Source organism: Microplitis mediator, chromosome 1 (genome assembly GCF_029852145.1).
Source record: "Microplitis mediator isolate UGA2020A chromosome 1, iyMicMedi2.1, whole genome shotgun sequence".
NCBI lineage: Eukaryota > Metazoa > Arthropoda > Insecta > Hymenoptera > Braconidae > Microplitis > Microplitis mediator.
Genome location: NC_079969.1, coordinates 737,394 through 750,692, shown reverse-complemented (window position 1 = coordinate 750,692; position 13,299 = coordinate 737,394). Strand labels below are relative to the sequence as shown.

Sequence of the window (13,299 nt, the reverse complement as noted above, 5' to 3'; positions counted from 1 at the left end):
ATATATTTTCCCGTGCGTATTATAATAAACTGATGCCTCTAATTTATAATTAAAAAAGCTATTATATTTCACAATAAATAACGAACCATAAAACCTTCAATTCTTAATTATAGTATAATTTAAACATAATTACAATTCAAAAAAAACCGTTTACCCATTCGTCTAATTTGAGCTTTTAATCAGCGGTCATTTAATGTCAGACAGAGTTCATTTTTTTCTCAATGTCACGGAACAAACACGTTTTTATACAAACAATATAATTAAATTGTTGTGACACTAGCGTTATGCCGACATCGAAAAAAAACCGGGGCCATTACATCAATTCGTTACATCAGCGCTAATGAGTCCTGTTGTCAGAATAGTCTTATCAGTTTGTTATTGCCCATTAGATAAAGATTAAGTAAATAATCATGTAAATATGAACTTCGGACTCATCTATACGATACCTATGGATCCTTATCAGGGTTATTAGGAGTTATCAACTTAGAGAATTGTATACAATATATATACATTGTTTTCCTTGAGATTTCGTGACTTCACTGGATTCCCTTTATGGGTTCGGTCAACCCAAAGAAGGTGCCAACTGGATGTTATTCAATAACAAAAACTGCATCACTGTTTTATCTCTCAGTTTGTTTTTTATTTATGCTACGTACGTTATATGGTTTAACGATCTTGATGTTTTGTCAAAACAAACACTTACTCATATCTATAAATACGCGAGTGTTGGTCAGTCGGTTGTTATTGTGCATCAGTCATTCAAAGTGCGTCAATAGGGTTTATCTTGTACACAATGTCGACACTTCGATTCAGATATTCATTTATAGAATGTTCTTGTTTTTTACCAGTTGAGTGGAGGGTTTATCCGCGGTCTGTGTTAAAATACACTTTGGAAAACGAAATAAGTAAACAGTGTAAAAAGTACAATACTTCCGAGAACATAATTGTTTCCATTCTCGGGGTGGTGGCTAAATCAGTGGAATACAAGTCCAATTTATGGTTCCGAAGAATCGACGAAACATATAATTTAATTGACTTGGCAAGATATTTTCCAATGAAGATAGAATATTTTGAAGCTCTAGAAGTGGGGACACTGTAATGAACAATCAAACTAACGAAGGTAAGATGTGGCTGAGTAAAATTTCACAATAAAACCTATTGACGAAATCAACTGTTATAAAAGTCCCCAATTGATAACCAATTGAACTATTAGAACTGATATATTTTCTGCCCCAAGAGTCCGTCATTAGATTTCATCTTTAGAAGACGTATTAGTTGTCGTGAATAATTTAGTGATAAGAAAACTGTAAAACTAAAAAAATATGTCAAGAGAATACTCGTTCGTATTACCAACCCAGTGGTTAGAGTATTCGTTGGATGTGATTGAAATAATTGTGTTCCAGTACATGTGTGATTACTGGGTATCTCATAATAGAATTTTCGGTACAACTGTAACTATTGAAAATGTAACAGCAATGATAGTCAATAATAAGAAAGGTCTTTTATGGTTCCGTGAAATTGACGATGAAAGTGATGAACCCAATGAAAAATACAGCACTGTACGCCTCAATTTATTTTAAAAAAGGTTTGTACACCAATGCCACTATTTTACTGTGGACTTACAGTCTTGAAAATATTTAGTAAGAGAAGTTTGTAACGTTAAGCCAATAGGGCAAAATGAGGCAGTTAATGGTCATTAATTAACTAATGTAACGGAGTCGTTGGCGCCCGGTCCGGGTAAATACGCATTGCGACAAACCCCACCTTTCGCCCAGACGACACTCCTAGTTTAAAATATGATCAAGTGACCATAGTAGTGGACATTTTCTAGAAGTATGTTCAGAAACCACATTCTATTAGCATGTGGGATCTAACCACAACCACCAAGAATCCACACCTCTGTGGACCTATGCCCCTTCGATTTCAGAAAATAGAGAGATTCTGATCAAAGCTTCATCTGAGGCATCAGTTCCCTGAACTGGTCAACAGGCCGCTTCAAGAAAATGCTAAGACACGGCATTCTATCATTTCCTAAAAAGGATCCTCTTTATAATCATGGCTACCTAAGCATTTATAGTCCCAATTTATTCTAGTTTCTATGCTATAAAGCTTTAAAAAGTTTTTTCTTCTTTACAGATTTTTCTGACGTCCAGTTGAACGAAATCAAAATAATTTGAGTTAATAAATTATTATCTGTAGTAATTATTGTGTATTTTTTTCATCAACTACTAGATCCTGCTATAAATGAATAGTTAATGATTTGAACCACAAATTCTGAAGAATTTACTAATATTTAGACTGAATATCAAACGATGCGCATACTTACAAAAGTCTCTTGTTACATTGTTAGCAACACGATAACTATGACAAATATTTATGCATGAATGTTCCATCTGGGCCATGACAAACCATTTGACATAGATACATTTGATTGATTTATTAATTTTTCAGAGACTTGGCCTAATATAAAATGGATGCACCCATTTAGTCAATTGAAATAACCAACCAATAGCTATAAGAATAGTTTTTATTCGTAAACTACATCACTAAACTTAAAAAACTAATTTAAATACATATTCACATCATTAAACAACTGACCTTTCCAATAACTTATGCTCTACAGGTTTTACTTCTTGTCTACGGCGGGTGGTGATAAAAACAGTCTTGCAGGTCAGGTGACATTCACTACATTCTTAATATTCTTTGGGCCAGTCGCACCTGATTTCCTAAGAAAAAATCCCATCTTTCGGATTCTTCTACTGTAGTAAATTCAAACAAAGCTCTGCGTCACTGTAATCGTCTGTAACAAAGAACAATATTGCGTTGAATGTTTAGTTTATTTCTGCAGTATTTCCAATTCTTTTTCGACAGTAAGCTTAAAATTTCATTTACCGGTCACGAATTCAATAACTGCAGGAAACAAAAGCCACTTTTCACTAGGTGGTAGTCTATTTCGAACCGCGTGCAATAGTTGTGTTTTGTTCATCAACGGAAATGCTACCAACACTTGCTGCTCATTTAACCCTGGTGAAATCCATGAAGCTAGTACCATTTGATATTTTTCTGTGTCCAAAAAGGGCATTTCTAAAAACCGTACAACGCAGTATTGTCCTCTAGCTGATCCCATACTCTGCAACCAAAAAGAATCTGCAGTAGTAAACAAAACCGAAGATAACGATCAAAAGATGGCCATAAATATTTATACGAGTAACTTACGTCGCCAAAACAGATGAAGGTCAGGAAGATTTTGTGCACACAGAATTAACTTCGATGCGTCTGCCTGGGACGATGACTAGACGATCACTAATTTCAGTACATAAGTGTGCAATATTAATTGACTAACGTCGCAGTAATATGTTTTTATTTCATCATTCGTGATGAAAATATAATTTTACAGCTGCAATAATGTTGGTAGCACATGTCGAAAGCCAGCCATTGTTTCGGTTATCATATTTCCGGATATATTGAACATGCCATTATGAAATATATTTATTATAAATACAGCTTAATTTTGCTTGCGCAAGTATTCTATGATTGGAAACATTACTACTATTGTTGACTAGATAAAAAAACCGGCGAATTCGTCATAATATTATTATTTTACGATAACGAGCTACAAGTTTTTCCGTGTTCGGCATGAAATGAATACATAATGAAGTATGTATTTATTATATCAAGAAATATTTTTCAGGCTGAGTGTACGTAGGGTACATAAGTTCGAGAACAGGATTTATTCCATGTCCCAAACCCCTACTTCGGGAGGTCCGTCTGTACTTGATCAGGTTTTCTAGGGTTTTTTCGATCGTTGAAAAAAATGACAAAAACTGTAAAAAGCTGATAATTACCAAAAAATGTAAATAGTAACCAGGCCATAAATAATTACAACTATTAAATAATTACTAAAGTAAAAGAAATAATGTTGAAACTTTAGTTATATTTATAATGTTCCTTTATTTCCCAAATCCCCATACCAACACCACAATTATCTTATCACAGAAATTTGAATAAATAGCGTTACTGTAATAAATCACTTGATGGGTCATTTTTGAAGAACTTATAGATCATCATACTGACCACTATTATGATAACTATAAAAAGTATCCCAATTTCGGCAAGATAACACAGAGCATCGTAGCGCAGGGAATGCCTGTAATGAAAGATAAATAATCTGATGTTATAAATATGTTACTAGTCCGAACATGGTTAAGTTCTACGCAACACGAAACCAGTGCCACATCGATTGGTCATAAAATTACAATTTTGCTTTTATTGCTGATTGATTTATTTATTTCTGCTATTTGCACATATTTAAAAATGTAAGCTATAACTGGATATTAATTAATTATTCTATAGAGTTCTGAACAATAAATACCATACAAGAGCTCCTGATGCATGTGGATTAACTGCATATGAAGTATTTGTCATAAGGCGCATCTGCCCGCTGAAAATAATAAATTCAATTTAGGCTTCTATCCAAAAAATACAATGATTTAACATCACAGGCTGTACTAATAACTCACGCTGGTGCGACTGGCACGACGTAATATGTTGTTCTACGATCACTCTGATCCTTGCCAATCCGATAGTTATTAACTGATATCTCATCATTGGAGTTTTCGTCTGCCGTTCCCGCTGAAGGATTCCCACTAAAATAGTTTTAAAATAAAATTAATGAACCGTAGAATTATTATTGCAACCTTTTTGTTGTCACAATCGTAATTACTTACGCAGTTGAAGCACCAGCCTCCATCGAATTATTTACCGTTTCGGTATCACAGAAGACAACATCAATGATGTGCGCGTCCCTTATTTCTCTAAAACAAATAAAAAAAAACAGTTAATTCTTGAATGCTCACTTGCTGCTGATCCGTTGATCTGCCCATTCCAGGAATACGCACGTTATACTAGTAGTATATTACACATCAAGAAAGGACAGTAGGGCAATCCAATCGGAGCATGTTATTGTTTATTCAGGCCAAAGGCGAGGTGGCAATCACTCAAGTCGGGACATCAAACTTCCCTTCTTCGGTATGTAGTGTACTATTTTTTTTTAACAGTAGCCTACTTACTGATCGGAGATTTTTTCAAAAACGTGGTAAGTTCCACTTGCATCTTCGTGTTGGACCTTCATTGTAGGTAAATCGTTTACTCGCAGTACGACTATCTGATCGTGATCATCATTATTAATCACTTTCTTAGCTAATGATAATAGCAGTTTCTTGATTCCACGAATCGGCCATTCCTTGGGCACAAAGATTCTACTTGACAGCTTAACATAACTTGCCACTAAATATTCTTCCATATCTTTTTCTTCTCAAAATAACACAGTAATAATAAAATTAACGTCTCTAAAGCACTACTAGTAGATATTAGTGTTTGGCGCTCCCCACCTGTTGACTGACTAGCTCAGTGCCTAGGATACCTGTATTTATATCGAATCTCAGGCAATCTCACAAAGCAAAGTTTTTTTGATGTTTCGTCTGAAACACGTTTCTCAAGATTATTAAAACCATATTTTGTTTTTTTTTTTTTTGGTTTGCCTGTATACTAAATTAACTAACTTTTGAAAAACAAGATCTTGCCGAAAGTTTTTCAATCCGGCATTCAATGTCAGCAGTTCATTGACAGGTAAATACAGTGTGATCATCGCACTGTTTTTAACCGAACAAAATATGAATGAATTCTTCACGGTATGGTTATTTTGAAGTACATATGTTTTATAAATGGCTCTAATCTGAAGACCACCCGCATGAAAAAACTTTATATGTGAACAAATATACTTTAAAATATATGAATATTATATCGTGATATATTGCACAATATATGAAATAATATTTATATTTTTGCCGTATTAATATATGATGATATATTGAAAAAAAATATATTGCTACAATGTATTATTTATATATTTATCAATATAACTTTTTTTATGTATTTTTAGCATATATATCTTGGTATATTTCATTATATATTGAAATAGTATATTGATAGTAGTATAATTATTAATATACAATATGATGTATATTTCTTATATGAGTTTTCCAGTATATTGCAAAATATATGGTACAATACATATTTTTCGTACTATGGTATGTTACATAATAAAAACCATGCATTTTAGTTTATAAAGACTATAATTACAATCATATAATTACTAAAGTTAAGGAAATAATGTTGAAACTTCAGTTATACTTAAAATGTTCTTTTATTTCCCAAATTCTCACACCAACACCCCAATTATCTTTTTATATAAATCTGAATAAACAGCGTTACTTAAGCAAATCATCAGATGGTTCATTTTTCAAAACCTATAGTTGATCTTACTAACCACTATTATGACCACTATAAAAAACATCCCAATTCTTGCAAGTGAATGCAGAGCTTCGTAGCGCAGGGCCTCCCTGTAATAGAAGATAAATAACATGACGTTAGAAATATATGTTAATAGTTCGAACATGGTCAAGGTCTATGCAACACAAAACCAGTTCCACGTTGATTGGTCACAAAATTACAGTTTTGCTTTCATTGCTGACTGAGTTATTTTTTTTTATTATTTGCACATTTTTAAAAACATATACTATACCATGGAACACTTTCTGACGGTTGATGATCTACTGCATGTGAGGTATTTGACACAAGTCGCATCATCCGTCTACTGAAAATAGGAATTCAATTTAGCCTCCTACCCAAAAAATAATGTGATTTAATTCCATATGAATGTAACTCACAATTGTCTGGCTGGCATTATGTAATGCGTTGTTCTATGATCGTTTTGTTCCGTACAAATAACGTAGTTATTAACCGGTATCTCATTAATGGAGTTTCTGTTAATTGTTCCCGCTGAAGAATTTCCACTAAAACAATTTCAAAATAAAATTAATAACAAAGTTAATTGAATAAAATTGCTGTCAGAATTGTAATTACTTACGAAGTTGAACCATCAGCCTCCATGGGATTATTTATCATCGTGATATCAGTAAAGATAACATCAATGATGTGTGCGTTCCTTATTAGTTCGCTAAAACAAGCAAAGAAAACTTAATTATTCAATGTTTACCCGTTCCTGAACCGTTGCTTTACTTATTTTGGGAGTACACATGATAGACTTGAAGTTTATTATACACCAAGAGAGGAAAGTTAGGCATAGCGTTTGATGGTCTATCTGATCCAAAAGTGAGGCTGGCCAATACTTGGTTCGATACGTCATACTTTTCTTCCTCGGTATGTAGGATACATTTTTTTATAACTATACTTACTGATCGGAGATTTTTTCGAAAAGGTAGTAAGTTTCATTTGCATCTTGGTATTGGACCACCATTGTAGCTAAGTTGTTTACCCGTAGAACAGCTATCTGATGGTGATCATCATTATTAATCATTTTCTCAGCTAATGACATTAGCAGTTTCTTGAATCCGCGAATCGGCCACTCTTCGGGCACCAAAATTTTACTCGACAGCTTTACATAATTTACGATTACGTATTCTTCCATTTCTTTTTTTTTTGTCACAATAACACAGTATTACTAATATTTACGTCACTGAACCAGCGAAATTAGTGTTAAGTGCTCCCAACCTGACCAGTGACTAGCTGCGTGTCTAGAATGTTTTACTTATATATGTAACGCAAAAACAAATTCGAAGGTGATATGTCATATAATTACAATAATGCATTTATTACTGACTCATTTATTTTATTCTGTTCCTATCCAAAAAATATTGCGATTTAATTCGATGACAAATCATGGCCGGTGATTTTGCTTATGGTATTTAGTAAATAAAAAATGGGGTATGTTTATGATTAATGGCTCTAATATGAAGGTTATAAGGACAAAGAAACAAGGACGATTTTTCAGAAAATTGCTGTATTTAGCATGCTGTTCTATTTTTAAAGTCCGTACATCAAAAACACAATTATATTTTACAGAAAGTTCAATTAGCAATATTATTAAAATAAACCATCAGATGGCTAATTGTAAAAGAATTCACAGAGAATCACTATAATGAAGATGAGGAAAAAGGTCCCAATCACTATAAGCGACCGCAGGACATCACAGCACAGGGCCTCGCTGAAATAAAAAAATAAACAAGTTAGAAATTTGTGAATACTTTGAACATGGTCAAAGTTTATGCAACGCAAAACCTGTTCCAAACTGGTTCGTCATAAAAGGTGAACAATAAGTACCTGGATAAATCTGCTAAAGCATGCGAATCCACGGTGTGTATGATATCTGCCTCACGACGCATCCACTGGATGCTGAAAATAGAAATCCAAATTAGGCTTCTATCCAAAAAATATAACAATGACATTTCACATGTCGGTACTATAATGACTCACACTTGTGTTACTGGCACAACATAATGCGTCGTTTTATTATAACTCTGTTCCTTACAAACAACGTAGTCATCAACTTGTATCTCATTATTGGAATTTTCATCGATCGTCCCCGCTGAAGATTTCCTACCAAACATTCAAAATGAAAATCAGTAACAAAATTAAGTAAACAAAATTTTTGTAGCAATTCTAATTACTTACGAAGTTATAACACCAGCTCCCACAGGATTTTTTATCATTGCGAGATCAGTGAAGACGACATTAATGATGTGTGCGTCCTTTGGTCCACTAAAACAAATAAAGAAAACTGTTAATTATTCAATGCTGATCTGTAGCTGAACCGTTGCTTCACTCATTTTAGGAATACAAACAGTACACTAGTACACATACTTTTCTTCCTTGGTGTGTAGCAGAATATTAATAATTAATAGCACACTTACTAATCGAAGATTGTTTCAAAGACGTAGTAAGTTTCACTTTCATATTCACGTTGAACCAGCATTGTTGGTACATTGTTTATTCGTAAGATGACTATCTGGTCGGGGTCATCATTATAAATCACTTTCTCAGCAAATGATAATAGGAGCTTCTTGAATCCGCGAACTGGCCAGCCCTTGGGCACGAGAATTCTGTGCGATAGTTTATCATACGTTGCAACTAAGTATTTTTCCATTTCTTTTTTGTGTCGAAATAAAAAAGTATTGATACAATAGATTGTTACGTTACTGAACCACAAATATTAGCGCGTACTTCCCACCTGACGACTGACTAGCTCAGCGTGGAGGGTTTTTATATTCATATTCGACCTAGGTCAATTTCATTTAAGCAAAGTTTTTTTGGTGTTTTGTGTGGAACAGGTTTCCCGAGGTTATGAAAACCAATCTTAGCTATGTTTTTGTATGAGCGCATAACAAATTAAATAGCTGTTTATAAATAAGACATTGCCCGAATGTTATTCAACATTCAATGTCATCAGTTCATTGGCACGATAGTACGGCGTAATAAGTGGACTATTTCTTGCCAAACAAAATGATGACGAATTCATCATGGTATGGTCATCTTAGGGTGTCCGGTTATGGAAAGTGACATTAACTTGTAATGGCTACTTGTCACCAGTGAATGCCAATAGTAACCAGACCGAAAATATTAGAATCATTATATAGAGCTATGTGAGGCAAGTATGCCCAGTGGGTCAGTGTGCGCAAACCCATGCATTTCAGTTCGAAATGAATGGGTTTGCGCACACTTGCTCCAGATTGTTCTAATTACTAAAGTGATTGAAATAATGTTGAAACTCTCGTTATAATTAGAACATTGTTTTATTTCCCAAATTTTTACATCAAAAACACAATTATTCTGTACAAAAACCGAAGGAAAAAATTGCTAAAATAAATCATCAAGTGACTCGTTCTTACACAACACAAAGATGATCATGCTAACTATTATCATCAGGAACAGAAAAGTTATCCCAATTTCCGCAAATAAACGCAGAACATCGTAGCGCGCGCCTGGTCTGTAACAAAAAAAAATAACACGCGATAACAAATACGTTCATAATCCGAACACGGTCAAGGTCTCTTCAACGATAAACCAGTTCCAGATGATATCACAGAATTACGTTTTAGTTTTCACTGTTGGGTGATTTGATTTTTTCTGCTAATTACACATCTTTGAAAATATAAACTATAAAAAGATATTAATAAATTATTTTCATTATTCTAAATAATAAGCACCTTTCAACATTGCCCGACGTATGCTGATATGCCGCACGTGAGATATTTCTCTCAGGACGCATCGTCTGTATTCTGAAAATAGAAAATTCAGATTAGGCTCCTATCCAAAAAATATTACGATTCAATTTTACATGAATTTTCCAAATAACTCACACTTGTGTGGCCGGCACTACGTAATGCGCTGTCCGGTTGTAAGTTTCATATGTACAAATAACATAATCATCGAATGATACTTCATTATTGGAATTTTCGTCGCCTCTTTCCGCTGAAGCATTCTCTCTGAAATAATTGAAAAATAGAATTAACCTTTAGCACTTGACTTTGAAAACCTAACCCATGCTCGGAATAGTCGTTGTGAAACTAGAATGGGGGCGTAGCACCCGTAGCGGGGGCATATTCTAGAAAAAAAAGGCAGTGAGTCGTAATTACTTACGAAGTTGAAGTACCAGCCCCCGTAGAATTTCTTCCCCTGATGATATTTTTATTAATGACCACATCAATCATGAATGCGTCCGTTAGTTCTCTGAAAATAATGAAGGAAACCGTTAATTCTTTCGTACACACAAACAAACATCAGAAGTTATTACTTTCACCCATTTCGGGAACTCGCACGAAACATTAGCAGTATATTACACACTAAGAGGACAAGAACCACGTTAGCAAACACTCGAATTAGGACGGTCTACTTTCCTGCCTTGGTGCGTAATGCACTTTTTATTTCTTTAAAACAACAGTTTACTTACTGATCGCGGACTTTTTCAAAGACGTAGTAAGTTCCATTTTTATCTTGGTATTGAACCAGTATTGTAGGCACACGGTTTACTTGTAAAACGACCATCTGATCGGTGACAACGTTATCAATCACTTTTTTAGCCAATGACAATAGCAGTTTCTTGAATCCACCAACCGGCCAGTCCTTGGGCACAAAAATTCTGCTCGACAGCTCAACGTAATTTGCATCTAAATTTTCCATGTCGTTTTTATTTCAAGACAAAATAGTATTAATAAAATCTACACAACTGAAACCCAGATATGAGTGTTTAGTGTTCCCCGTCCAGCGACAGACTAGCTTCGTGCCTAGAATGCTCTGATTTATCAAAGCATAGGTCAATTTTATTAAAGATAACTTTTTGTAATAAATGCATACCAAGTATAATTGTTTTCGATCAACAACATCTTGACCGGATGTTTCTCAATCCGGTATTCAATGTCAACAGTTTATTGACACGTAGGTCGTCCATGATAAACCCAACGTTCTTATTCAAATGTGACTAATTTACGCACGTACGTTTGTTTGTCTATTCTTCGATAAATATTACGGCAAGTCGATTGTTTTGATGGAATAAAAACATACCTAACCTACTCTAACATAAATGTTATCAACTTATTTCGCGTTGGGTGAGTCACGTATCTATGATAACAATGATGTTTCATTACTGGAAAGTTTTTGTAGTCTCGTACTGATAAGCTAGATGTTATATTCAATTTTATTTGAAAGATAACAGGTTCTTGGATGTTATTAACATTCTTAAAACAAAATATTAAATTACTAATTAAATAATTAGTAAAACAAAGTCGTGGATTTTGAAGCCAGTTTTTTACTCACTGGGGGGCACCGCCTCACCCATTTCGGGTATACACACGTTGCGGATTTCGTGACCTTCCGTCCAAACGATGTTCATAGTCTAAAATATAGTCAAGTGACCAGTTGTGGATATTTTCTAGAAGTATGTTCAAACAACACATTCTATTAGCATGTGGGATCTAACCACAACTACCACGAACCCAAATATCGTTGGACCTACACCCCTTCCATTTCAGAAAATATCTGAGGCACCAGTTTCCTGAACTGTTCAGCTGGCCGCATCAAGGAAAAGCTAAAACGTGGCCTCGTCTCATGGTCTAGAAAGCTTATCTCCATTTATCATACGACAGTCGCCACAGTAATGAAGCCCACACTTCTAGGGCCTATAGTTAGTGAGTTCTTCTGTAGGCATCAGGATAATCCAGTAGTTACCTCTTAACCCTGACCTTAAGTAAAGAGACGAATACGAAGCTAACTATTACCGTTCTTGCCGTGTTGTCATTAGAATCAGAGTAATTCCTCATGGTTCTAGAAATGATTTCGATGCTTCGTACATTGCAGTGACTGGATTACTGTTCCGTGTAGCAAAAGTCACTAAAAGATAAATAAATAGGGATTCTTATCACCCTCATATTATTATGTTTATCACTATTTTTGAAACAAAAAGCTTATTGGCTGTATTGACTGTAAGTAATGTTTTATCAATTAAACAAACAGCAATTTTGCAAATAATGTTGAGTAGAACACGAACCCATTAGTCATTTCATGCCTAAAGATACATAGATGTTCAAGCGAATTTAAGCTTTAAGAACACTAGAGTTGACTTAAGTTTCTAATCTGCAAATCATACAATGACTCAGACTAGAATGCACTCACTCAAATTATACATTAATTGACTTTGCGGGCAGTAAAATTCACATACCAGAAATGAAACTATCAAATTATGTAACGATTAGTATATTATCTAGACATTAAAGTTGCTTAAGAATAAGAGTATATTAATCTCAGCAGTAACGAGGTAATTTACTATCTTTTTTTGCCAGCCCAACAGGATTAACGACCAGGTTATTCAACTTTTCTAATGCATTGTCGATGGCTGTATTCGTTTCATGACCCGAATTTTTTATTGATCTCAGCGAGGCCTGCTTTGTTCTGTGAACAAAAAACAAGTTAGTGCAAAAACTCGACTCTACATTTATAAATCCTACTGAACTTATATTTTACTTACACGCCTTTAGATGGGAACTCGCGGATAGAGTAGCTACGAGGTCTGAAGTCACTCATTCTGAAAATACGATAGATTTCGTTTAAACTTTTTAGACACAAAATACCCACGATAAATCGATTTTTGAACGGCAACACGTGCATTTGAAAAAATTATTGGAAGAAAGCCATAATCCTATGAATGCCCGATTTGGTTATTGAACCTGTTCTTCAATTGACAATTTCGGGTTTTAATTCAAACAGTTCTACATTAATGTTAATTGCTTTAAAAAATGGTTTTTTACCACATACCTTGCAAGTATTTCTTCGCTATCACCAAAAACTTATTCACAATATCATTACACGATTGTAGATTTGAGATCAATTGAAATAATTACTTACTAAAAACTATGAAAGCAATATTTATGAATACACTGCCGATTTAGT

At 34.3% G+C, this 13,299-nt stretch overlaps 3 protein-coding genes across 3 annotated transcripts; all 3 read right to left on the bottom strand.

Moving 5' to 3' along the window:
- Window positions 1–5,903: 5,903 nt before the first annotated feature.
- LOC130674169 (uncharacterized) lies at window positions 5,904–7,734 on the bottom strand. Its single transcript, XM_057479441.1, has 5 exons — window positions 7,257–7,734; window positions 6,929–7,018; window positions 6,729–6,854; window positions 6,584–6,655; window positions 5,904–6,401 (listed from the first exon to the last, which is right to left on the bottom strand). Exons 1-5 carry the CDS (start codon window positions 7,487–7,489, stop codon window positions 6,302–6,304), a joined length of 621 nt encoding a protein of 206 aa, XP_057335424.1. The 5' UTR covers window positions 7,490–7,734; the 3' UTR covers window positions 5,904–6,301.
- Window positions 7,735–7,947: 213 nt separating this feature from the next.
- On the bottom strand, window positions 7,948–9,504 carry LOC130674177 (uncharacterized). The gene is made up of 4 exons (XM_057479448.1): window positions 8,772–9,504; window positions 8,533–8,619; window positions 8,335–8,457; window positions 7,948–8,253 (listed from the first exon to the last, which is right to left on the bottom strand). Exons 1-4 carry the CDS (start codon window positions 9,002–9,004, stop codon window positions 8,124–8,126), a joined length of 573 nt encoding a protein of 190 aa, XP_057335431.1. The 5' UTR covers window positions 9,005–9,504; the 3' UTR covers window positions 7,948–8,123.
- A 470-nt stretch (window positions 9,505–9,974) lies between these two features.
- On the bottom strand, window positions 9,975–12,367 carry LOC130674327 (uncharacterized). The gene is made up of 4 exons (XM_057479629.1): window positions 10,808–12,367; window positions 10,498–10,587; window positions 10,218–10,343; window positions 9,975–10,136 (listed from the first exon to the last, which is right to left on the bottom strand). The coding sequence occupies exons 1-4, from the start codon at window positions 11,035–11,037 to the stop codon at window positions 10,028–10,030; spliced, it is 555 nt and encodes a 184-aa protein (XP_057335612.1). The 5' UTR covers window positions 11,038–12,367; the 3' UTR covers window positions 9,975–10,027.
- Window positions 12,368–13,299: the final 932 nt, after the last annotated feature.